This window comes from Orbicella franksi, chromosome 7 (genome assembly GCF_964199315.1).
Source record: "Orbicella franksi chromosome 7, jaOrbFran1.1, whole genome shotgun sequence".
NCBI classification, from domain to species: Eukaryota; Metazoa; Cnidaria; class Anthozoa; order Scleractinia; family Merulinidae; genus Orbicella; species Orbicella franksi.
The window spans coordinates 16,690,795-16,717,600 of NC_138151.1; the positions used below are offsets into that span (position 1 = coordinate 16,690,795).

Sequence of the window (26,806 nt, forward strand, 5' to 3'; positions counted from 1 at the left end):
TACGTGTTAACTACCCCAAAATATCGCCACAGTTGTGCAGTTATCAATGTTCTCAAATCTTAATAAGTACTTGACTTAAATTCTTTTATATATATCAACGCGTGCACGACGTTCTTATTAATTGAGAGCCTCGGACAAATATTCAAAAATGCAATCTTGCAAATTGAGCACGAACTAATCCGTGTCAGCTGCGGCCCCGTACACACTACGCCAGAGGAATTTGAAAGCGAATACGTCACTCTGAAAACGCATCAAATGTTTCCGTCAACTCTTCCCGGCGGAACTTAAAACCGCAACGATAACCGGTCATTCAGGTTTTGTGTTTGAGGAAAACTTGCTTAGGGAAACCATATTATTATCGCGATGTCATCGTTTTCGAAAAGCTTCGTTTTCAAAATGTTTTCCGCCCACATTAAAACGCAAAGCTGTTGTTTTCAAATCAGTTCCTCCAGTTTGGAGAGCGTTTTCGAAAAGCTCCGTTTTCGTGTCGGATATGTGTGGACGGTAGGCCTAAACCATACAAATAAAGCTGCATTTTCAAATTCCTCCGGTGTAGTGTGGACGGGGTCTGCATGAGGCTAGCCTTTTGGGTATTTGGCATACAGTATACAGTTCCATTTAATACTGTATATACGGCGCGTCATCTTGTCGCAAGTAAACATATCAATCGCATTAGCATGTTAAAGAAACATTAACGACCAAAGATCAGCTAATTATATTCTGCGGGCTAATAAATGTAAACAGTTGAAACGAAGCAAAGGTAAAGTTTAGTTTCTGATTGGCAACTGCCATATGCAAGTTTAAAGTTGTTACAACCCTACAACACAACGACCGTTTAAGGGGGTCATTTTAAGCCTTGTTGGCAATCATCATCTTCATACAAAAGATTTGATTCAACAAAGAAATCGTTATGAGGAGTATTTTTGACGCATTCCTATATCTCGTAGTTGCAAACATGTTTCGATTCCAAGTTAAAACTCTGGCGTTTCAATCGTTATATATTGGAGGTCTTTACCCGTTCACTGGACTTAGCACTGGCAGGCAGTCTTCTATGAAAGGTGAACTAATACAGCTAGCAGTTTCTATGGCTATAGAAGACGTGGAAAAGAAAGCTGTTTTGCCGGGATATCGGCTGCAATTTCATGTAAATGACACTCAGGTAAGAGGCAAATTGCAGATACCTTAGAAGTGCAAGTAAGACAAGATCGTTAAGGAAATAACAATTAAGACTTATTGTAACCTTAGGGATTATAAACCTTGGTGTAAATTCAAAGAAATGTCGTGTTATCATGCGTAGTTATTATAAAAGAAAGTTTAGAGAACGCCGTTCAAGACGAAAAGCAAACAGAGCAGTAATTTGAGTTACAAAGTATACAAACATGTAACAATATATCCAGTCATCACATAAGAGTCAGCAAGAAGATATTAATCGATATAAATTTCTCTTACTCCTGCATACATTCTTATAACAACAGCTGTGGAAAATTGATGATTTTATTACAGTGCAATCCTAATATTGGAAAATATTTTTACGGTCTTCCATACGTACCCCTTGAAACCGCCCCAACATTCGTTATCTGACCACAGGAGTTATATGATTGAAACAGAAAGGAAATGTAAGTGATTTTTTTCGAAATGTAAACTTCTCGAAGATCCAGAGTAACGGAGGTTTCTTTACTACATCCAAGAATTGAAATGATAGTTCGACGCATGCCCGACCCCTCGCCACGTTTTTGCTTGGAAGCAACTTAAACATACACTGTTGTTTCAATTTGGTGCAGTCTTGTAACCTTTCAGCGTCGATCAGTACATCAAGGCTAGCTATAAGATTAACTTAACTCTGCCCCCCCCCCCCGCCCCCTCCCCCTCCCCCGACGGCCTACTCCCTTATATGGGCTATATAGGTATGTGCGGTCCCAAAGGGTATGGTTTTTCAGCCGTTTTAGTCATAAATAGGGTATCGATTTTGGCCATTTGGTGATCTTAAATAGGATATGGTTTTAGCACTCTAGCCTTGAATTGTGTATGTTTCTTAGAAGAAGCTACTTTTTCATCACTATCAAAAAGACCGTCAACAAAAGCCCTTCATCATGTTTAGGGCAACTGTGCCAGCCGCAACAGTCATAAATAGGGCATCGAATTTTTGGCCAGGTCATAAATACGGTAGCAAAAATCGCAGATTTGATCATGATTATTGTAAGTGTTTTGGGAAGTAGGCCGCACACCCCCACCCAACTTTTCTGGGAGTACCTCCCGGGCACTGACCTTACAAGATATGTAAGTTTTGAGTTCTTTAGTTCACTCTATAGCCACTTTACATTGAGTTGAATGTACAGCGGACATCAGTATTACTGCGGAGTGATGCCGATAACATAGACTTCTGTTAATTGTTACGGCATTATGTATCCTGGAAACTAGAAACCAACGGAAACGTGACCCAAAAATGTCTTGTTGTTGTTTTTGTAGTGTAGAGCAGACCATGCATCGCGTGTTCTCTTTGAAATGATGAACAAAGAACCAAACAAGATAGCTCTACTAGGGGCGGGCTGCTCTTTAGTGTCCGAGAGGATAGCAGAAGTGGCCAAGACGTGGAATCTGCTCATGGTGAGTAGACTCACATTAGCAACTATTGCAATGACATTTTTAAGACATTGAAGTGTCTTGACCGGCGAAAAAAAACACCAATATGGCGGTTGGCCCTCAACACGGCAACAAATTTCTATCAGGGATCGGCGATGATCAACCATAATAGTGCTATTTGTAAATAGCACTTCCAGGTTGTTTCGGCAGCCAAAAAGGTAGCAACTTAACTTTTGATGCTTCGATATTTACAACTGCTGTCCTGGGGAACTTCCACAGGACGGGGGTGCTTGTTGTACCTTTTAGAGGTTAAAAAAGCAGGTTTAGTACCTCTTAGGGTGCTCAGCCTCAGAGGGTCCACAGCGGAAGCCTTAGCAGAATTCACTGTATGGGTACATGAAGTCACTGTATGGGTACATGAAGTCCCTGTATGGGTACATGAAGTCACTCTATGGGTACATGTAGTCGCTGTATGGGTACATGAAGTCGCTGTATGGGCACATGAAGTCGCTGTATGGGTAGATGAAGTCACTGTATGGGTAGATGCAGTCACTGTATGGGTACCTGAAGTCACTGTATGGGTACATGCAGTCCCCGTATGGGTACATGAAGTCACTGTATGGGTACATGAAGTCACTGTATGGGTACATGCAGTCGCTGTATGGGTACATGAAGTCACTGTATGGGTACATGAAGTCGCTGTATGGGTACATGAAGTCACTGTATGGGTACATGAAGTCGCTGTTTGTGCCTTTTAATGGAACCCGTGTCTGCGTTTCGGTCCAAGGTCACGCAGGAAAACGAGGCCAATATACAAGTAACTGAAAAGAAATGCTTGGTCAATAATCATGACTTCCTATGTGGCCTCAGGGTTACCATTTTTCTCACGGGATCGGATCACTGAGTGGGCAATCCCGAACGGGCGGGATAGCCTCATCAGTTCCTGCAAAAACCAGCGTATGACAGTATAAAAAGAAGAAACTATAATGAATTAAATGGAACTAGTAATTAGAAAGCGAATGCTACGTAGCAGTATGGAGAACATTTAGTTTAATGTCACATAACTGTGGATGTGGCGCAATGTAATCACAATTAGTTCTTAGTTCGAGCTCTGAAGGGCCGGATAATTATTTTTATTTTCTCCTTTTTTCCCTTTAGAATTTAGTTTTTTTTTTTTTTTTTCAATTTTTGTTGTTTACTTTTTCTTATTTTAGAAAACCATTGACCAAAACGCAGAGTTCTCCTTACCGTTTCCTTTCTTTAAAAAATAACGTGGAGCTTTTGTTGAGTATTTCGAACCTCGGTACTCACGGCAGCAGTCGAAGCTCTTTAGAAGTTCATCTGTAGCTTTTGTTGGAATAGTATCCGAAGAGAAATTGAAAACGTCACAGCTGTAACTCTTAGCAAACATTGACCAGACCGCAGAGTTTTCCTGGCCGTGAATCATGTGGAGCGTTTTATCTTTCTAGCGTTCGTCAAGTAGTTTCGAACTTCAGTACTCAGCCGGCTCGCAGCTCTTCACTTCAGAACTTGTCTTACGTTTCGATAAATAATTTTTTACAGCCGTCTTTCGAAGTCGCGGTAAGAGTATTCGAAGTGAAAAAGACAAACATCGTAGCTATAAGTCAACCTTCTGATAAAAATTCCAAAAAAACTCTTGTGATAATGCAAACTCGTGTAATCTCGTTTCCATATCTAGTGAGACATGAAAACGAGACAGACCTACGGGCTGCCTCGTTTCGCTACGCAGCAACAAAACGCAGAGTGAAAACTTTAGTCAGCTCTAATTGGTTTAGCGGCATGTCAAGAGTTTTTTTGGTTAGATGGTTTTTGCTACTCAATAAGAGTCATTTCTGTAGAACTATATGATTGCCGGAAAGAGATCAGATCGAAGGTTCCCGAAAATGACTCGAAGTTTTCCCGAAGATTTGTGAGCAGAATTAACCTCCCGTCAATTGTTTTCAACAGCAGCTGCCCAAAGATTGCCAAAGAGATCCGATGTCTTGATTTTTTTCATGTTATAAACAAGTCACTACATCAGATTAATTTTATTCGCGCTCCCTTACAAAACCCCTCTTACGGCTTGTCAGTCCGAGCACGAGCAAATCTTGCATTTAACTTTCGGATCGAACTTTCGCACCTGTCTAGCTACTCTGCAAGCAAAGTCTTGATTGATCTTCCTAATTTTCTTGGAAAATCGAAGGAGACTCTGCTCGCAGACTAGCACCTGTACTAAACGCAACTAGAATTTGCATGTAAAATGTTTTTCCAAGCAAGATTTGTTTTTGCCATTTCGTTGTTGACATTTAATATCCTTAAATGCAAGCCACGGGTAATCGACACAACTTAATAACTCCTTTGTGATGCACGATTGTAATTTACATTGCCTTAGGGTGTTGGTTTAGTTTCGAGTTCCCACAATAATTCACGCTGGCAATTGTTGGGTAATTTGCATACGCTTACATGGAGTGCCGATGACACAGTTTGGCCATAAGTTTCGCTTTGCGAAGTGATGAGTAACCAAATACTGCATTTAAAGCAATGCTTCGTTCTAGGAAAAATAATTAACAAATGAACGAAGTATCAAGCAAGAAAACAGCTTTCTGTGATATCTTTTAGCTTGGTGTTTTACTTTATGACGGGTAAACAAGTCGAACAAAGCCCGAGAACATAATTGCAATATCTCTTCGTTCTGTGAATAAGCGATAAAATATCGTCAATCTCATCTACACGACCATTTTTGTAATAAGAATTCTGTAGATTTTATCTTTTGAGGCTTTATAAAAATGCAGGTTTAAAAGCCATTGCATATTTCACTAGTCTGTTCTGTTCTGCTCTCAGTCGATGAAACGAAAAATCTTGTTTTTTTATTAAGTTGACTTTTCAGTACAGAAAGTAATTTGTCTTGAACCTCATTTGATTGAAAAACAATGTCCGAGTTTTTAAAACAATCCGCCTCACCAAAATACGAAAAAATACGTTGTGTTGAGCGAATTACAAAAGAACCGTTTATTGCTTTAATGGCTATTTTATCCTCATCCAAAGTTTTTGTAGCTTGACCAAAAAAATAAATATTTCCAGCTAACTCTTATGTGAATAGCTAACCAAATATACGGCAAGGTTGGGAAAATTCATGTTTATATAAAAACAGTCAAACGTCGCAAAAACTACACAGAAAAAAGCAATCAAATTTTATCTTTGAGTTTTATTTGCCCGTGCAGAATGTTTTAGATTGGATTGTGTTACTAACTGCCCGAGCGCTATTTAACCTTACACGGCTTTCCGTTCTCGCGTGCTCAGTTCAGTGCAAGACGGAAATGAGTACAGGCCAAATTCGCGGAAACTGTTATCTCCGAGTGGTATAAAAAGGTCAACTAAGCAAATAAGTTGCCAGTTTCGAAGTTGCCATTTATAAACTGTCGAAAGTGATTTGTTCTCCTGTCAATTTATTCCATCGTCAAGCAACACTGTCACTTAGTCAGCAAAACTCATTGAGCTTTGTTTGCAATACGAACATCAACGGAGTAACGTTTTGAACAAGATTCAGTTAAAGCAGCTGAGCGACTGAGGAAAACCAGGGCATCACAACTGGGATTAATGGCCATGACAAACGTCAGCCTTACAAGTTGCCAAGATCTTCCATTGCCGGTGAATACTGTTCCTTATAGACCGGACGTCAAAACTAGTATTGTGACCGTATTTACTTGTGTATTCATCGGATTAGCATGTCCCTGTGCTATCGTGGCAAACTTGATGGTTTTTCTGGGCGTTCTGAGAAAACCCGATCTTCGTAACGTATACAACACTTCAATATTATTCCTCGCCACATCTGACCTTTTAACGGGGCTGATAACACTACCTTCGTTCGTGGTGTATCAAGGAAGCAAGCTGACTACACCCCAACATGACTTCTCCTGCGTCGCCTTGGTCATGTACACGTTCACTAACTTCATCTTTACAGGTCTGTCCGCGATCACGATTATTCTAATCACAATGGAGAGATATCTGGCCATATTCCATCCCTTCAGATACCAAGCCTATATGACAAAGCGGCGAATTGCTCTCACAATTTCTCTTATCTGGGTTATATGGATCTCGTTTATAACACTCGCACGGTTCTCTCCGGGCGCTAGTGTGGGTCTGTACAGCATTATAGCGGCAGTACTGTTAATTCCCTGCATTTTGCTAACTTTATTTGTTTACTGCAAAGTTTGCTTTCTAACGCGGCGGGTACGCGCGTCGATAGGTCATGGGCCAACAGCTCCTCGAAATGCCGAGGACATCCAAGAGACGAAATCTTCAAGAACAGTGGCTTACTTGGCAGGGGCTGTCGTTCTTTGTTTTCTTCCAACCCTTGTCATTGCAGCGGTCTATCAAACAGGCAAGGTGGATGAAAATTATTTCTATCATTTGCTGTACCCTCTCTCAGATTTGGCCGCCTTAATGACGCCTGTTTTCGACCCAATGATTTACGTGCTTCGAAGTAGCCAAATCAGATCGAGTCTTCGCGAGGTGTCGTACGGTCGAGTGGCGTTTTCACGCCAGTCGAACCGTGTTCGCGCTCAGACCGGGCCCACAGCGTCGACAGGGTTAGAGATTGAAATGGCAGTACGACAGACATAAACACAACGTGATCGAAATTTAATTGACAGTCAACCTAACTGCAGTCTTCAAATAATTCGAAACTTCTTTCCTGTGATAATAATGTCGCGACTGAATACATGATACAAGTCAGATAACGAGATTTAATCTCTTGACGAGACGAGACATGTAAAGGAAGTGTGGTTTACACGAAACGATGAATTATCGCATTCCTGAATTGATAATTGAATGTTCAGCACAAACGGTTTCACTTTTGGTTGACCAGACTTAAAACATGTCTGTTTTTATATGTCATAGATTCTGATAAATATTGATGTCTGGCTGTCTTTGGTCAACAAATGATCTTGATAGATCACACTGTCAGCTTCAGCTAGCTTCTACCGAACTTGCGGGAGCAGTATCACAACAGGAGGTCATAGAATTATTTACGCATTTACTGGACTCCTGCTCCTGCTCTTGCGTATTAAATGCAGATAAGTAGATATACGTTACGTCTTATTTTATTAAACTGAGTAGGCTATGTAATGTCCTTGTGTGACTTCAGGGATTAACTCATAAAGAGTATTTATTTTTTTAAGTTAAATTTCAACACATCGTTTGTGAATAACGTTGCCGTGTACGTAACAACTTTTAATGTCTTGAAGCAGTCCTGGTTATTTGTGGCCGGGGGCAAACATTACACACACGGAATTTTAGGAGTACACTTTCTTATGCTTTTGTTCATTATTCTGACATACTAATACCCATTAAGCTGCTTTGAAAAGCCTTCCAAGGTTGCCGAACACTTTGACTTTGTTTTCACAGTAGCCTTTCGTTGCCCTCTAGGTCAGTTTAATTAAACTGAATGCCATCAGTTGAATTAGCTTTGCAAAAACAGGTAGACAGAAAAGATAATCTAATGACTTAGTGTGTCGGTGTAGAGTGAAAATAAATATTTTACAAAATATGCACGAACTTGTGCTTCAGGTCGCAAAATGTTGACAATGTGCCTTCGTTCAAAATGATAAAAACTAAACATGGTAAAAGGAACCTTTATTCTTCAAATTGCATTTTAACTCAAGTTTGGTAGGCAATCGCACTTACAAGTGGAAATTATATTTAATCACTCTGAGCTCTATTTCAACATACCACAGAACATTGTTAATAAGTGAAAGCTCTTTACAAACCTTGCTTCACATATAAATTACTTAATTTTAACTGCATTGACAAATCACCTTCTGACAGCAAACCGCGCTTAACTCTGCATTTGAAATAAACCCCACATCGTACTCAGTCACACAAACTCGCGAATCAATCCAAGCAGTGTAACACTACATTGTCTACATTTATATTCTATACTCTGTTGAGAGCCTGAAATACTGGTTATTAATTAAAACCGTCGGTGGACCAAACCCCTTTCCTGACCGGAATTTTTTGTATAAAGTCTTTGTTGCAGGATATTTAAATTAGCGGTTTTTGACGTAACGAGAACTGATGGTTCTTTTCTCAAAAGCATGAACAGCAAGTCTATGTATTGACTGTATCCTTTGTATTGTCTAGACACTTCCCTAACCGTCACTGGCTAAAAATTTGTAAAAACAAAAAGCGTGATTGAAGAGAAGAAAAATTGTAAAACGATCTCTCTGTTGTAAGGCAAACATGTGATTAGCATCAAAGAATCGTTTAACGACGTTGTTTTGCAAATTCAGCGAAAAGAGACTGTTTCTTTTATATTTTACAACATACGACGTACGTTTATTTTGCTGAAGCATTGTATTAACGAAATAAAGTAACCAATGTTTGTTAGTCAGATTGAGCAATTTTTTTTGTGTGTGAAAAAAGCTATTGATTGTAAACGTACAGCCTTATTTGCTTCATATTTTATTGCTTTAGGCTTCCAGTAGTGCTGTATTTCATTTCAGTTATGTGACAAGTGGTATAATTGGCAATGTCTTATACATATAGCTTCACCTGTCTCTGATACTTCTCGCATCAAATAAAAGAGAGCTTAAGCAATGACGACGGCGACTCCGAGGACAACTCCTAGTAAAATATGAATTTATGTTTTACCTTCGATATTTCGCAGTTGTCTACACACCCTGCTACATCTGTTCAGTGCGCCTGCTGGCCTCAGAACTTGCTCAAGCTAAATTGAAATACGAAAAATAAGCCGCCATTGTTTGCGTTTTCCAAAATACGCAGAACGTACTAGTCATTTCGCGTCTTTGTTCTGCAGAGGACAAAAAAGAAATGTACCAAGATTTATAACGCACGTGCACAGCCATTGTCCTGCCCATTAAATCTTTTGTTTGGTGACGTTCTCGTTGCCGTCGCCGTCGCGCTTTGTTCAAGCTCTCTAATATCGAAAGAAAAAGACGACCGCTCCAGGTTTACTCCTGAAGATTACTCAATCCGAAAATCTAATGCCTCGGGGTTGGGAAAAAAGATTCAATTAGTTTCAATTAGTTCATGCCACCATGTTGTGTTACAAGTCGTAAAAACCCATTTTACTCCGGCGATGAAAACAAATTTAGGTAATTTCAGTCTTCTTTTGAATTGTTGTTTCAGAGGAAACAGCGCACATCTGCAAAGCCATGTAAATCACAGTGTTTTCTAATAATTTGCTTTTCATGTCTAAATATCTTTAATATCGTCCTCATTCAATCTCAACAAGGCATGCAAATGTGGTGCACAAATGAATTTTCGTTACTGCCATTTAAGCGAGAGTGAATGAATACTAATTGCAATTTTCTCCTGTGATTTTCCCCCGTGAACAAGATGTAAAGCAAATTAACTGAGACTGCAAATTAAAAAAAAGTTTAGAGAGAAATGTAGCCATATATCTTTCATTTAACAGATTTATGATGGTCTCGAGTGCTCTCATAGCTTCCTTAAGTGTTTAAGAGTCCAAATTCAATTTAAAGTCCCCCAGATTCAATGCGTGAAAGGTATACTTCGTGGAAATCATGAGTGGTTTGATCAGGTTTCAAGCTTGGTGCCTGCGAGCTTCCTGTGTATCTAGGATACCACATGTCCTTGAGACAATCTTCAGATCCATTAATGCGGCATTCAAACCGGAATACGGCGTTGAGTCAAGTTACAACATCCGTGCAAAGTTAATAGCAGTGAGCGAAAATAATATCTAGTTATCTTTAAAAGACATTTCCACTAATTTTAGAATTGAGCAGAGAAACTATGAGCTAGGTATGACTCATTATCAGAAGCTTATATATGGGTCTCTGTTTCTACTAAATTCCTTATTTACAGTTCTAAGTTCTTAATGTCGAAAACGTTTATAGTTTGGCGCCTTGATAACCGGCAGGTTTTCACCGCAAAACATCACCCTGACACATCTATTTCGACACTGTGATACTGTATTTACTAAACCGCCAAAAATAGTTCCCAGCTTAACAAATTGCAAATTTCATGTTTGTTTAGGTGAAACCCTTAAATTTGTTTCCACGCAATATTTTATTTCACATGATCTTTTAAAAAATGATATTTAATTTTTATATTATTAATTTACAAACACAATATACATAAGAAAAACTAAACAAAATAATTCCTTTTTTAAAACAATGTTTTTTTTTAAATCAAGTATTCCTCACACAGGTATCGTACGGGTCGACATCCCCAACTTTAACGAAGAAAGACAAATATCCCCTGTTCTTTAGAACAATACCATCAGATGCGGCATGTAACAAAGCTCGTGTCGCCCTCCTAAAGAAATTCAACTGGATGCAAGTGGGACTCATAGGACATAGCGATATTATTGATTCTGAGGTAAGACCAATGCCTTCTCCTCCTCCTCCTCCTCCTCCTCCTCCTCCTCCTCCTCCTCCTCCACCTCTTCCTCCTCCTCCTCTTCCTCTTCAATCTCAGGCTGAACTTTTTCTACTCCTCTTCTTGTTCTTGTTCTTGTTCTTCTTGTTATTCTTCTTTTGCTCCCTCTTCTTTTTCTTCTTCTTCTTCTTCTTCTTCTTCGTCCTCTTCGTCCTCCTCCTCTTGGTCCTCCCCCTCTTCCTCTTCCTCTTCCTCTTCCTCTTCCTTCTCAGTTTAACCTTTTTCTACTGCTGCTCTTCTTCGTCTTCCTCCTCCTCCTCCTATTTTTACCCTCTCAGAACCCCTGAATCCGCGCCTGCAAGGCTCATATACAAATCGCAATTGCGTTTTTAATCCTTTTTTTCTGCAGACTACTGCCGACTTGCATAACGAACTTGCAAAGGAAAATATTCAGATTCTCTCATCGGAGACTTTTGCCGAGGATCCCACGACCCAAGTGAAGAGCTTAAAGGTTAGTTACCACTTACCTTATAGCAAAGTATGCTTGATGTAACATACTGCTCGTGCGCACTCCTTTGCGTGTAACTACATGTCACCAGCGGGCTCACGTTTGGAGCCTCACACGCGACCCTTTCATACCGCCATACCTTCACACTCTTTCAAAGAAAGAAAAAAATTAATTACTATAATGGCCAACATGAGTTGAGGAGTACGGTTAGTAATAATTGTTTTGGTTTAAATTTATTAATAGGAGAAAGAAGCCAGGATAATAATTGGAAATTTTGACGAGAGATACGCAAGGAAAGTTTTTTGCCAGGTAAATATATACAATAATAAAACCTTGATGCACGTATAGTTCAAGTCTCAACTAGCCATGAATGCGACGATTCAAGACCGGGACCGGGAGAAACTAATACGTTTCATAACTTACTCTATAACTGATCTAAGCAGCCGAGTAGACAAATTGTCGCACTGAATTCAAAATTAAATACATTACATCCATGTGTGAACACTCGGCATCTGATTTAGTATATCAGTGGCCAGTAGAGTGACGGCGTGTGAAAGTGAAGAACTGAGGTCTTGAAAAGACAAACTATTGTAGTTCTGCTTTGAAGCTTAGAAATAATTTTTTACCCCTTCCTTCCTTCTCCACACCTCATGACCCCACGCAATTCGACTTTTTTCCACGTTTTTCTCGCCTGTTCTCTTTTTTTCGTTCTACAGGCATTTCACGCTGGCATGTATGGCGCCCGCTATGCTTGGCTTATACCAGGCTGGTTTAATAAGAACTGGTGGAAGATAAGGTTAAAGAACGAATCAATAGCGTGCACTGAGGACGAGATGAATAAAGCTGTAAAGGGATACATCGCCTGTGATAACCTCAAGATTAGTCCTGATAACACTGTTACTGTATCTGGACAGGTAACCAATAGTCTCTACGATATACTCACTGATAAGAAGGGGGTTAGGTTATTTCCGAGTTACCTGGTGCCTCTGTTTCAAAACGAGTCCTTGTGCGAAAATTTTTCATATGAAAATGAGTTTGATTTGCATAAAAATGAATCTGTAGGGGGAACATATTTTTACATGGATTGTTTCGCTCGAACACTCGTTTTCATCACGCAAAATCAATGGGCAGCCCGGAAATAGTCTGTTGTGCAAATCCCGCAATAGGCCATTTCCGAGTTACCTCGCACCTCTGTTTTCAAAGCAAGTCCTCGAGCGAAACCTTTTATATGAAAATGAGTTTGATTTGTATAAAAATGAGAACACATTTTCAGCATATGAATGGTTTTGCGCGAAGACTCGTTTTGACACAAAGGCAAAAGGAAACTCGAAAATTGTCGATTCAAGTGTCGCTACTCGTCAAGAATGCGTGATTGTACAACGTATAACTCAGTGAGGTCTTGGTCAAATTTGCTTGCATACTCATTCGCATCATGTTGCTTTTAGTCACGAGCAGAGTTTGGAGCTCGATACGAGAAAGCCACTGGGAAATCTTTACAAGACACTGATGCTGGATTCGCATACGATGCAGTTTGGACACTAGCAATGGCTCTAAACAAGACAGAAGAGTACCTAAGGGAAACCAAATCATGGCTATCGATAGATAATTTCACTTACTCCAATACGGAGGTCATGGAATATTTTAACAGGTCTTTGGAGGAAACGAACTTTACAGGCGTTACTGTGAGTAGGCGAGACAAATCATCTTAATGTGACGGGGAAGGGGTCGGTATGTACGGTGGTTGAACCGGCAAAACTTATAACTTTGTATCGTGCAAACGACTGGTTTGGCAGAGCGTCGTTCAGCTATAGGTAATTTTGTTTTGGGACAAAGTTGCTTTTTCTGAAGAAGAGTGTTGAGATTTGCTCATTATCATCAACAAAGGGAACCAATTGGGTCTGTGATACAACCCAATTAAAAAAGACTGATAAGTGTTGCTTGCTTCTTGCCTCTCTCTTAGGCTCTTTGTTGTTAACCTATTGCATTATACTTTATAAGTTAAGTTATGTTAGCTCGTAAGAGTAATAATGCAACAGTAAAACAGCAGAACCACTTGAGGTTAGACAACAAAGAACAGAGGTAACTTCTCTGGCCAATAGTTAAACTGTTCACAGCAGCCTCCTTACTTTTCAACGCACGCGAAAGAAAAAGCGAACTCTATTTTCTCAACCCGTGCCAATAAAAAGGCGAAGGAGGCGAGCGCAAGGGCGAAGCACATGGGGGTGGGTGCGGAGAGGCGAGTGGATCGAACCAAACGAAGATTACAGAATATTTTTGTCGGTCCCCACTCCCAACCCCGTCAAGTCTCCCGTATTGAGCAGGCCTCCAGTTCTCTCGCGATTCTATCCGCGCGTTCAACGATCGAATAAAAATACCAGAAAATAAGAGTCTGTAAAGTGCAAACTAGGGCGCTTACATGTCCAGCGAATAGTTGTATTCCATCATGGGTTCACTTACTTATTTATTTTCTCTTTGGTAGGGTCCGGTACAGTTCACTGTTAGCGGTGATCGAATGGGTTACATGAAGATTGAACAGCTTCAGGGTTAGAGATTAAAAAAATAATAATTTTTCTACAAGTATATTTATGAACAACTCTGTTACGTACGTTGAACTCTTGTTTTGAGTTACTGTCTCAATTGACGCTTACTGACAAGAATGAGAACAGCTCTGCATGAGTCCTGCATCCCTACTTTATAATCCTATTTTCTTTTATTACTTCAGATGGAGAAGAAATCACGGTCTCATTGTATCTGCATCAAAATGATAGTATACTCAATGTGAAGGAATCCAACTTTGTTTGGCAAGGTAAGATTAAGATTTTGCAAAACGTAACAGTTCTTAGAATGCTTGCTCACTCTTCAAAGAGTTAAGCATACTCGAGATCTGCTAGTGACGTTCGCGTTAGATTTGCGTCAATCTGGCTGCATCGTCTTCGGGCACGAAGTTTATTTTTGTGGCAATAATTTCTCTTTCGTTCTTTCCAAGGCAGTGGTCCGCCGTCGGATCGTACAAAGCTCGTCTTGCAATTGATGACCATATCTTCAGTTCTGTATGGAGTCGTGTGTGTCATCACTGTCCTTTGTATTATCCTGGCAGTTTGTTTTTTGGTTTTTAACATCAAGCTTCGGAATTACAGGTAAACTATTTTACTGCTTTGTTCTTAGTCCCGGGTGTCGTGGAAAAAAGGTTACAAAAGAAGGATTGTCAGACTGACTCAGAGATAATGGCGACCTTGTAGTTCTAATGTAGACGGATAGCTTTAATTTCTTCAGTATTGTCATTTATAGACCACTCTCGCCGGAAGAGCACTATCGTAATAAATGCGAAAACATGTTTGTAAATAAAGATGATCCTGAAAACTGACTGAATGACTGACTGACTGTCCGACTGACCGACTGGATGAATGATCTGGCCAAATGACTGTCTGAATAACTTACTAACTGACCGACTGACTGACTGACAGATAAACTGACTGACTGCCCGCGACTGATCGACCGACAGACCGACTCACTGACTGAGTAACTGAGTAACTAGATGACTTACTCACTGACTGACCGCGTTTGTGCAGAAACGTCTGACTTACAGCTGAATGAATGACTGATCTGACCGACCGATCGAGAGACCACCTAGCCGACTGATAGACTATCGGGCGGATTAAAGCTCCTGACTTGTGACACGCCGTTTAGCTAACGTGAACACGGGACTTGACGAGCACTTTCCAGTTTAATTTAGCTCTAACAAAAGTTCCAGCACCCGACTTAACTGCCAAAACAGTAAATACATTTACCTCACCTTGGACATTTAAGGAAATTATTGCAGTTCAGTTGGACATTTTCACTTTCCTTGACAGATACATTCAGATGTCCAGCCCGCGCTTGAATAACACCATTGTTATAGGATGCATAACCATGTACTTATCAGTATTTCTGTTTGGATTGGATGGTAACCTGGTATCACCCGGTCGATACTCTGCTAATTGCCAGGCGAGAATATGGCTCGCTTCTCTTGGATTCACCACGGCGTTTGGCGCCATGTTTGCTAAGATATGGAGGGTGTACGTCATCTTTACCAACCGTAAACTACGAAAAAAGGTTAGATCTGAATCGTTTGTCCGTTTTGCGAAGATATCTAAGCTAAGGAACACCCTAGTCTAGCTCGCACTGAACTTTATGAATGTTCTTTTTTTCTTTATTTGTAATTGCTATAGGTTATTGAAGATGGCAGCCTTTTTCTCTTTGTTGGTGCGCTTCTGTTGGTTGATACCTTGACTCTCAGTGTATGGACGGGAGTCGACTCGCTTATAAGAAAGCTTCAAGACGGGACCATTGAGGTAAAACAAGATCGAGTTGGATTTTCAGAACGGCTTAAGACCGACTGACTGACTGACTGACTGATTGACTGACTGACTGACTGACTGACTGACTGACTGATTGACTGACTGATTGACTGACTGATTGACTGATTGACTGATTGACTGACTGACTGACTGACTGACCGACTGACTGACTGAAGGAAGGAATGAATGAATGAATGAATGAATGAATCACTCACTCACTCACTCACTCACTCACTCACTCACTCACTCACTCACTCCCTTACTTCCTTTGGTACGTTTCCCTTCTTGCTACTGGTCCTAGATGATCAGATCCCCACTTACATTAAACTCCTCTTTATCCTGATGATCTTTTACAGCACGGAGTCGAGTTTGACACATTGCCTCAATGGGAATACTGCGACTGCCAGCATAAGACGATCTGGTTTGGCGTTCTGTTTGCCACCAAAGGCCTCCTCCTGCTGTTTGGTGTCTTCCTCGCGTGGGAAACACGACACGTTAACATTCCCGCACTTAACGACTCTCGCTATGTTGGGATGTCTGTGTACAATGTTGTCATCTTGAGCGTTGTTGGTGTTCCTGCGGCACTGATGATAGAACAGGCGCAAAATGCCACGTTTGCTCTTACAGCGTTCTTTATTGTCTTCTGCACCACTGTGACACTGTGTTTGGTTTTTGTCCCTAAGGTGAGCAATAAGTTGCCAGTAAATTGTAGGAGGATCCCTCAGTGAGGGCAGCAAGACGCCCGTAACAGAGGGTGCAGTGGAAGTACAAAGTAATGCTTCTCACATTCTTGGGCCACTCTTAGTTATGGTCATCCAGTCGAATTTAATTTGTAATTGCTTTAGTTGCAATTTCAAGTGCGATAGTCCGATCTGCCTTTCATTTGTATTTCCGCCGCAGTTCACATCATCTTCACAGTATGGTACCTATTAAATAATGCTGTTAGCTACAATAATGGCTAAAACGTTGCTTATGGTAGCACTCATACGAAAAATGAGGATATTTTGTCAAATCAAAAACAGTGAAAACGTGACGGAATGAGACTACTTCCAAATTCCTTTGCGTTCCCTTCCCGAGTGCGAGGCAACCTCGTTCCCAGGGACTTTTCCCAGCCCCGCCCCCAAGCCAGGGAAAAGGCCCTGGGAACGAGGTTGAGTGTGAGGTGGTGGGAAAGGGTTGGGGGATGAAAGATGCCTTACTTATTACCGAGCCGCAGAGCGATCTAACTTCATCCACAATCTATCTTTTGGTCCCGGCTCACAGTTTATAGCAGTGAAGCGCAATCCAAACGTGCTCAATACAAGTGGGGCGACAACTAACTCGTCAAGCCAGAGCAGCGGAGAGTCATCAACTTCCCAAGATAAAGGAATCGGAGGTCCCAAATTCATCGCCTTGGCAGCCGAGAACTCCAACCTTAAAAACCTAGTAGCTGAGGTAAGATATAAAAGCTTCTTTTCCAGGAGGGATGGGGATTGCTCTACAAATTTTTTATATCGGGAGGCTCCGCCCCGAGATCCAATCCCTTACCATTTTGTTTACCATTTTGACAGAAAAGGTACCTCTTTCGTATACTGTAAATTGAAAAAAGGTACCCCTGTCACATCCTTTCACAACCGGCCCGTATTATGAATACATCACCAAAAAAAAAAAAAGAAATCTTCTTATCATTTTCATGTGATGCATAATAAATCAAATAATACAGCCATGTTTGAAATATTTTAATTAAAGGTCCTTTTAAATAACTAATGACAGATTTACCTACCCCTTTCATATGCCTCAACTTGTGAAATTCCTATCCTTTTATATACACGAAGCCTGAATAAGGTAACCTTCAGTTTCGGACAGAGCCTCCCCGTATAGGCCATTAAAGGGAGTAACCTCCGGGCTTCCTTTATGTATGTCGACTGACGGCTCTCAAACTCTGCTGTTTTTATCCAGCGTACCCCTCCCCCGTTCACTATAAACGAAAAAAGCAAGAAGATAGATTTGCTAAAACTAACTTTAGGTTTTCGATCCTTTCAGAAAGAAGAGGAAATAACTCAGCTCGAGACTCGCTTGAGAAAACGAGGTGTACCAATGGAGAACATTCGGAGAATCTCAAAGACCGTTAAACGGCCTGATACCATACCACAATCTACTCCCAGACTGAATATCAGAGGCGACAGGTAAGCACCTAGCTCGTAACGTTTTAACGTTTCTCAAGTCCTCTCAAAGCAGAAAGAGAAGGAATGCAATGTTAATTTGTCCCATTTTCTATTAGTTCATCTTACTTGCGAGAACAAACAGTACCACTGGTTAGTATTCAAAATCCCCTGGAATCCTTGGGGCGTCATTCTGACGTAACAAGAGCGTACATGATCAACGGTGCTGAGATTTTCAGTCCAAGACTGCCAAAGGGCCAATTTCAGATCGCAGTAACTTTCCATCGGTAGTAAAAGAGCCCCTGAACGAAAGGTACTCTCACAGCGTTTCGATCTCTCCACCCACGCACTGGTTAAAGGGTGTACCCTAATCAATAGGTTAAGCGCCAGCAATAAACGCCAATCACTATGGAGTTGGAACGGACTTGTCCTGTAATTTGTTTTCCTTTGTGTTTCTTAGGGATGATAGTCTTAGTGGGAGTGTTCGTATTGAGGTAGCAGACAGTGGAGTGGTGTCGGCTTCAAGTGACACAAACAAATCTGAAGGTGAGCAATTCCAAGCAAGTATAGCACATTTAGGACACTTCAGCACTGCCTTCCTGTAGCTTTAGCGAGAGCTAGATTCCTATGCTTGTACCCAAATAAAACCTTGGTCTGACCACTTAAATGACACGGGCGGATTTAGGGAGGGGGGGTTGGATTAGGTGGCTAGCCACTCCCCTCGTGGTGAAGCAAAAAATGAGAAAGGTTCTGAAAATTTGGGAAGAAATGAAGCTAAAAACTCTCGACATGTATCTCATTGTAATTTCTAGTTTGTGGTATTGCTAGTATTTCTGGTATGACAGCTTTGAATTAGGCTTCACTTCTCAAATTGCAACATTTCAGGGGCATGCTTCATTGATTTTTCAACCCCAAAGTACTAGCTCCCCCTTTAAAAATCCTAGATCCACCCCTGAATGAGGCACTATTTCATTCCTATGGTTTGGCTTATTTATTTTCGTCTGATGTAGATAATGCTGAACGGGAACCTTCGTCACCAAGACAACAATACCCTCCCTCGTCATCCAAGATAGACAAAGGTGTTCTTCTTGGAAATGACCTCGCAAAAGCTCACACAGCCGTAGCGAAAAAGTACTCTCTACCTCCACGGGCCAGAAAAGATATTCCTCAAATCGAGACTAGAGCCAGGACGCGCTCAGTCGACAACGAGGTTCAAGAAGCGTATGACAATCTCGCAATCTCCACCGAAACTAACGACGAAGCGACGCCAAGGAAGAAATTGTCGCTCACTAACCGGCTAGAAAGTCCTTTCTACACAGAGCCCACGACAAAAGCTTCCGTCCAACCCCTCCCCTCTGCCAGAGCAAGATACAGTAAGCGCAAAAAGGGAGAGGTCATGGACTCGAACGCCAACGCCTTACCAGCCGTAAAGGACGAAGTGCAACGAAAGGGAAGCGTAGTTCTGGTATCCAAATCGCAAACAGGAGAAACTTGTTTTCAAGTGAAAACTCCAGCAGACTTTAGAAAAAAGCCAGGGAAAGAGAAAATACAAAGTTCCGAAGAATTCAACGTTTGACTTGGTTATAGCAACAATGGTCGCCCCTTTGAAAAATTAGTTTGTTTTTCTATGCCTTGAAAAGGTGTTTTGTTTTACTATTGGTGAGCTTAGAAGACTTAATAAAAGTCAATGCGAGTGGCAATTTTAACTTAGCATTTTTATTCCCCAGGCATCACTAGCTCTTACTCAATAGTTGTATTCCACGTGTACAGATTTTTCTTCTTTTTTCCCCACATACTGTGTATTTGAAAACCACAGCTACATAGTCCTAAATAACCCTTAAATTCTAACGAGCTTGATAACATCTAGTTTCTTCTTACAACTAAAATCAAGTGGAGTGTGTCAGCCAGTAGGGGGAATTTATATTTTGACCTTACAAAGTACAGCTTGTCAGAGTTTTGGAAGGAAAGCCAGTTAGCTTACCTGAAGTTGTGTTGTATTAAATATTACATGTAAGTGAGATTCTTCAACATTTCAATAGACAATATAAGTAAGAGGGTTGGAAACACATTAGTTTAACATCCGGCATTCTGGCCCAGGTTGTTTGATGGGTAGATAATGCTATCCGGTTTGTTTTGTTAACACTTATCCACTGGATAGCGCTTTCTCTGGTGGATAGCGCTGTCCAGCCTTCAAAAAACTGGGACCTGGTTTCTGTAACTCAAAGCCTAAGAGGTATCGCCAGTAGCCACTCCCACTAAACAAGATACCAGTCTGTCACAGGTACCCCTCTCCCTCCCTTTCAAATATACATGTATCATAAGTCGCTTCACCCAAAACTTTTCTCATTATCTGTTAATTTTATACTTCTGGCCTGATTGAGTGAGGCACTGTGGAAGTAAAGTGTCTTGCAAAAGAACACATCACTGTAATCCCAGCCAGGGTTCAAACTGGGACAATCTGATCCAGAATCTAACACTCCCACCCTTAAGTGACTGTGTCCACACTGTGTCCAAGACTCATCACATACCAAAAGCACTATTCTAGAGCCAATTAAAAATAGGACAGTTAAACATCTATCCTTCCTCTAAATGTCTACATTCAGGGAAGGTGAGCTAAATTTTCATTAATTTTCTTCTTGCAGTAAATATCTTTTTAATGCCTACTATTACCAATCCCATAAACATGTACTTTTTCAGTAAGTCCTTAACTCAAGTCCGATAACTTATCTCAAGCCTTTGGATATAACCTTTACATTTCTAAAAATATATAAAATATGTAGACTGTGACAAAGAGATCTGTTTCACCAAAATTATATGTTTTTGTGAATGTTTTTCAAAATACTCTATCCTAATCTACTACTAAAACAATCCATTGTTTCATATGAATGAAAAAATATTTTCATATCAGTTAAGTTAGATCCTTTTAAATAGGTCGTAACAAAATATTTCCCTTTTTATTAAGTTCATTTATTGATTATTTCCATGTATGCCAGTGTTTTTTGCCGCAATGTTTCGAATAAGCCAGTTAGGAGGACATTTACTCAAAAGAGGCAGGCAAGCTCTCTTTTAGCAAGTGAATGCAGATGTATTTCTGGCTGTCACTTGTTTCGGCAGGGACAAGTGACAGCCAGAAATATATCTGCATTCGCACGCTAACTCTCTTTGGAATTGCTAGTTTCTGCATATCTGAGAGAATCTTGCTATTTGTGATGAAAAAAAGTCAATGATATTCACAGAGATTACATTTAGGATTACCTTAATTAGTTTGAACAACAAAACAAAAAAGCAATGGTACAGTCTGATGTCTGATTCTGCAAAGGCTATGCAGGGGAGAAGTACAGTGTATTTTTCATGATTGAGTGAACAAGAAAAAATCTGGAATTTCCTACCTACTATACAATTATATTCTTAATGTTAGTACATTTACACACTTATTCGCGTTATAATAAAAATATATTAGATTATTACCCTAGTAGAACCCTTCTCAATCTCTCACGAGGTATAGGAACACTTTCATCTTCACTGCTACTTGATGAACAATCTTCCCATCTTTCATCAACATGCGGCGAACAAAGGAACTGTTCAAGTGGCAGTCGATACTTGCCGCAAAAATCCACAAATTTGATATGCCTCACACGGGCATCAAAGTACACTCCCTTACAGCATGGGTTCACGCAACGGTGAGCACTGTTAAGATACTGCAATAAATGTACAGGAAGGTCTTCTGTACCATATTTGATTCCCATATTTTTTATGCAGCGCCCGCTCAGTTCTAATAAGGAAGGAGGATTGAAGCTCATGTCTCGAACAAAACGTACAACAAGAGGATTATCCCGCAGGCTCAACTCCTCCAGATTTCGCAGTTTTATAAGTGCAACAGGAAGCAATGTCAGTCTGTTGTTGTGAAGACTCAAAGACTGTAGATGTGTCAGTTTTACCAGTGAAGATGGCAGGGATTCAATTTTGTTGTCACAGAGATTTAGAGCTTTAAGCTTGCGCAGGCTGCCCAGTTCACTTGGTACCGATGTCAATTCATTTCCACCAAGATAGAGAATTTCCAACCTACAATGTAAAAGATTCAAAGCACAGTTAAAAGGCTGTTTCATCTTTACAATGTAAATGTGATGTGCAAGAAAACAAACAAACAAATACCCAAGATAAAAGCCAGCTTGAGTGGACAAGATAGTCATCACTAAAGAACTGGATTCAAGTGCTTTCTTTGGCTTAGCCATCATGGTATGTATAGACTATATAAGCAATTAAACCCTGCTCTACCAATATGAAAAGAGTACAGGTTTTGGGGCATTTTGTATTTATTTTAGACAATTCTGCCTCGAAAACAAGAAAACAACTTGATAACTTTGATCATCAAAATGTGAATTCTCTTTGCTTGCACCATCATTACGTCAACAGCTTGTGCTAGTTCTGTGTTTATCGAGTCATACATGTAGAAACACAATTTTAACCCAGTGAGCGCATGTATTTTCTTGCGGTTTTCAATTGACTGTCGAAAGTAATCAGGCAGTTACTTGGTTTTGGTTTTGGTTTTACTACAGTTTGAGATTGGCCAAGTTGTCTAACTGGTAAGCAGTTGGTTTGGTTTTGAATTTACGACACTCAAATTATTGAAAACTGCTCTATTTTCTAATTGTTCTCATTAAAAACTGGATTATTAGATAATGCCATCATAGGTTATTACCCACTCAGACTTGTTGGATATGAGATAATTATTATAGCCAAATCATATTCAATGCATGCTCCTGGAATTTAATTGTTAAATAATATGCAATAGTAACTGGACCGAGTGGAGTACAATTCAGGGAATAACAGGGCAAATAATTTCAAAATTGGAGGAGTGCACAGCAAGAGGCTGCTTTAAAATTACAAGCATGTTTATTCCCTGAATTGTATGACACAAAGTCCGTCTAATTAGTTGTATCTATAAAAAATTTCAAAATTAAAAAAGGCCTTATTATGAGATCTTTTGAGCCAAAAAGTCGGTAGTTAGCGCTTTCCACAGGCTTTAGAAACTGAAGTAAACATTCCTAATAAAGCCATTAAAGCATGCATAATTGACATGCAAATGGTGTAGGTACCGAATTACACTTGTTGTAATTGGATACCCATGTGACCAGAGGCTGATTATGGGCCGGGTCGCACTGTAGGAAATTGAAATATTTCCGATTTTTGGCAAAGAAAAAAATTGGCAAAAATTTTGCAAGTTCCAAATTTTGGCAGTGGTCTCATTAGACCAACATGTTGGAACCAATACGTTACTGATTGAAATATATGTCACAAGATCTATGTTTCTCAGTTAAGTATTATTTTTATTCGATTCCATGTGAGAGTTTAACTCTTCACAGATTTTTCTCCACGCTGCATGTTCTTCTCTACAGGACCTCGGGATTTTCGGCCCATAATTAGAAGAGTAGATTTTGCTCAGCTTGGGTTTGTGTTGTTGCTTGCGCCACTGAAGCCATCTCTTCAAATTGCTGCCAGTAAATGGATCTAGGGTACAAGTCATAAGAATTTGAATAAAAACGCCATATATTCCTCATTTGCATTGAAATAACTGTAAAAAGCATCAGATGGACTGGGTAAAAAAGGATTTTGTCCTGCCATCGCACGTGCCAACCTGTACTAGCTGTCAAAGTTATTTTCTCGCCGTAATATTATTTTATCCACACAAGTCTGTTGGGTGAGTCAAAATACAAACAACGAGCAACAATGTAAAGCGATACTACACAACAAAACATCTAAGAAGTGATTGGCCATTTTTATACTGGAGGACGCATTATCTGTCCAGAAGAATAATGTGTCCTTGCCGTTTTTATTTTAAAGATGCACTATCCGTCTGGACGAACTTGGGGAACCATTTGTAGTTTGTCTGGTTATGCGTCTCTAGTATAAACACGGGCACAAGATGTATTATGCGTCTAGATAAACTATACTTTGAAATTCATCTTGAACAACGAACTAGGAGAGATAGTTCTTCTAGATGCATAATACGTCTTGTGCCCATCTTTATACTAGAGACGCATAACCAGACGAACTACAAATGTTTCCCCAAGTTAGTCCAGATGGATAATGCATCTTTAGTATAAAAACGGCCATTTATTATCCAGCTGCTGTAGTCACTAAATTTATCAATGAAAGAGGGAGAGTGTCTGGAGGGAGAGTGTCTGGAGTGTGACAGTTTTGAGTACATGCGGCACATGTACGGCAAACAGGTTTTCTACTGTACAAATAACTGTACAATATTGTTGTATATTTGTACTGTTATTTGGACGGTATTTGCTGCAGTTGGATAATAGTTATAAAAACAAAATTGGCTCTAGTGTGACCTGGGCCTAAGTCAAGATTGAGAATTTTGTTCTAGCTACGATTAATATCTAATACCGGCTGGCTCAATATCACTTTTATACATGTACCAATGTTAAAGAAATAACACTTTGTTCACATCATATTGAAAAAAATTGAAAAGAACTTCTGGGTAGTCCGCCAATATATCACTGGCACAAAATATATTGGAATTAATCATTCTCGAATGTAAGCTTATGGAAGTCTTACTTGTGACTAAGCGTTTTTTACAGTGTAAATCATTGGGTCATAAAAATGTCAAGCAGGCACTCTACTTTAACGTGGTCTAAGCACTTTTCCTCTTACAAACTTTCACATGTCAGCGAAATTAACGTTAGATTTTGAGATAAAGAGATTCATTTCAAACAATAATGGTTGCATGACTAAGCATCTGCAAGATAATGAGAACGCACGCTAAGAAAATATTTTTCGTACGGCACGATATTAACAGAAATAAGCTTAAGTGATTGTTTCGAAAGAAAAAAGAAAAAAACACGAATAGCAAATTTCCTGTTGATCTTTTCCATGTAATGATTCGCGAAAATTGTAGCACATTTTGTCCGACAAAGCCAATTTACACGAGGTAAGCTTATACGCTTACAGTTAACATAAAATACCCACCTTTGTAGCGACTGGATATCTGGTGGAATTACATCGACCCTATTGCCTCCAAAGAACAGAGTTTTCAGAGAGACTAGTTCAAACATTTGCGGCATAAATGACTCGAATCCATTGCCACTCAAGTTGAGATTCTCTAGTGCTACCAGTCGAGCAAACTCTTTCGGCAAGTCCACCAGATTGTTGTTCTTTGCGATTAAGGTTCTCAGATGTCGCAGTTCGCCGATTCGAGGAGTTATGTAAGCCAAGCCATTTGCTGAGATGTCCATTTCTCTAAGGTTAAGAAACATCCCTATAGAGTCAGGAAGCACGGGTATGTGGTTTCCAGCTAGATTTATCCTTATGATCTTCAGCGGATCAGGCAGGTTATTTAACACATGAACATCGTTTGGAAGTGAATCCAGAAACCGGTAAGCCAAATTGAGATCGGTTTCTTCAAATGCCTCGGCGCCGTTGCCATTTCTTTCTTCTTCGCCGTCCATGATAAGTTGATTCTATCCAACCAGTTCAAACGTGAAAACAAAAGACGAAATGTATAGCCTATTGCCTAACTTTATTTATGTTTCGCCAAGACGCGAAGTCACGTCGAGTTCATAGTCCATCTTGATTTTCACGTGCAACGACAAATGAAACGTTTTAATTGGTTAAAATACTCCTATGGGAGTAGGAAGTTGCCTGCGTAAACAAATGATGCAATAATCTCACTCTTTGACAATGGACAGGACTTGTGAAACATGGACTATAGATTTATAAAGTTTTATGCACGTGGGTTCATTTTTTCCGCTTGTGTTTGTTTTTTCTATTCACGCTTAACGTTCTATAAGAGGAAGTAGAGTACGCCTAGACTGACCACAGACCCTCTATTTTGCCTTGAGTTCGTCGAGATCGCAAGCTTAGCGAAGTAATAACCCGGCGCGTGGAATACACGCACTAAAACGCAACGGGGTGCAGCTGGGGAAAGACCAAAACACGATCCTGTCCAAACTCATGGAATATAGAAATGACTAACAATAACAGCATTGTTCTTAAAAGACTACAGAAATGGGACAGCTATATATACATATAAGGTTATATACAGCGAAGGATTACATTCTAAAACATTTAATTTTCCGGTTATTAATTTAAATTTTACGTCTTATATAATAATAATAATAATAATAATAATAATAATAATAATAATAATAATAATAATAATAATAACAATCTTTAAAGAGGAAGCGCCCGTCACGTAAATACGTGGTTTTCAGGGAGGTCCTCTATAAAACAAAAAGTATTAAAATCTAAAATAAGAAATAAAAGTATCACAGATCTAAACCTTGAGGGCGCCCTTGAGGGCGAAGGGTCTAATTGTTTTAGTATCACCCAACTAGTCGGACAGAAAAGACAATAATAAAGTTAGCAAATGCAAGTTGAAGAAATATTTATTTGGAAAAAGCGTCACGCTCGATTGCGCCAATTTCGCTACTCGAGGACTATTACTAATAGACCTCTAGTAGCGTAGCCAATTAAAATGCAGGATTTGCATTAGTCCACTAGTTGGGTGATACTAATAGTCATTAGCTCACAGTTTTCCATTGTCATTCCGGTTTTCCAAAAGACCAATCAACTTGCGGTGTAATTAATTAATCAGTGCTAAAGGCATTAGCCTGAAGGGCGAGTACGTGTTTTTCCGTGCAGCTCATCATTGGAAAGGACACAGCAGTAATTTAATCTCTGTCTCGATTGTGACTAAACGATAATGCAGAAAGGTGAGTGTAGAACTTGTATTTTGGTTATCGGCTAATTGAGATTAATCGGAGAGCTCGCTTTCAATTCACGCTATGCCATAACCCGGGATAAGAAACAAATAACCTAAGTTTTCAACACTTCAGAAGGTCCGTGTATGATCTGGATCTCTA

General features: G+C 39.9%; 4 protein-coding genes across 6 annotated transcripts in view; 3 read left to right on the forward strand and 1 right to left on the reverse strand.

The window, feature by feature from the left end:
- The window catches only part of LOC145492985 (uncharacterized), a 40,408-nt gene that overhangs the window by 6,123 nt on the left and 7,479 nt on the right, over positions 1–26,806 (forward strand). For 2 of the 3 annotated variants that reach the window (XM_081472376.1, XM_081472378.1), the window contains exon 1: positions 26,202–26,656. The exons of the other annotated variant lie outside the window; for it this stretch is intronic. Coding sequence is in view for 1 of the 2 variants with exons in the window: in XM_081472378.1 (XP_081328504.1) it covers positions 26,647–26,656 (10 nt within the window). In the remaining variant the exon portion in view is untranslated. Of the gene's footprint in view, positions 1–26,201; positions 26,657–26,806 lie in introns of those variants that run through there. 3 annotated transcript variants of the gene reach the window in all.
- LOC145492982 (gamma-aminobutyric acid type B receptor subunit 2-like) lies at positions 799–19,520 on the forward strand. Its single transcript, XM_081472373.1, has 17 exons — positions 799–1,159; positions 2,467–2,604; positions 10,774–10,944; positions 11,354–11,455; positions 11,696–11,761; positions 12,169–12,366; positions 12,898–13,134; positions 13,932–13,995; positions 14,175–14,258; positions 14,439–14,589; positions 15,304–15,544; positions 15,661–15,783; positions 16,146–16,472; positions 17,053–17,223; positions 17,812–17,954; positions 18,391–18,476; positions 18,941–19,520. Exons 1-17 carry the CDS (start codon positions 911–913, stop codon positions 19,504–19,506), a joined length of 3,117 nt encoding a protein of 1,038 aa, XP_081328499.1. The 5' UTR covers positions 799–910; the 3' UTR covers positions 19,507–19,520.
- LOC145493000 (adrenocorticotropic hormone receptor-like) lies at positions 5,091–10,620 on the forward strand. Its single transcript, XM_081472403.1, has one exon. It carries the CDS (start codon positions 6,178–6,180, stop codon positions 7,201–7,203), a length of 1,026 nt encoding a protein of 341 aa, XP_081328529.1. The 5' UTR covers positions 5,091–6,177; the 3' UTR covers positions 7,204–10,620.
- LOC145492998 (uncharacterized) lies at positions 21,394–26,025 on the reverse strand. Its single transcript, XM_081472401.1, has 2 exons — positions 24,912–26,025; positions 21,394–21,992 (listed from the first exon to the last, which is right to left on the reverse strand). The coding sequence occupies exons 1-2, from the start codon at positions 25,388–25,390 to the stop codon at positions 21,395–21,397; spliced, it is 1,077 nt and encodes a 358-aa protein (XP_081328527.1). The 5' UTR covers positions 25,391–26,025; the 3' UTR covers position 21,394.

Bases quoted from the DNA above. Each gene is read 5' to 3' on its own strand.
- LOC145492998 (XM_081472401.1), bottom strand. From the start codon at position 25,390: ATGGACGGCGAAGAAGAAAGAAATGGCAACGGCGCCGAGGCATTTGAA. The intron at 21,993-24,911 runs GTGGGTATTTTA...TTTACATTGTAG, and splicing joins GATATCCAGTCGCTACAAAG to GTTGGAAATTCTCTATCTTG.
- LOC145493000 (XM_081472403.1), top strand. From the start codon at position 6,178: ATGGCCATGACAAACGTCAGCCTTACAAGTTGCCAAGATCTTCCATTG.
- LOC145492982 (XM_081472373.1), top strand. From the start codon at position 911: ATGAGGAGTATTTTTGACGCATTCCTATATCTCGTAGTTGCAAACATG. The intron at 17,955-18,390 runs GTAAGCACCTAG...TGTGTTTCTTAG, and splicing joins CTGAATATCAGAGGCGACAG to GGATGATAGTCTTAGTGGGA. The intron at 18,477-18,940 runs GTGAGCAATTCC...CGTCTGATGTAG, and splicing joins TGACACAAACAAATCTGAAG to ATAATGCTGAACGGGAACCT.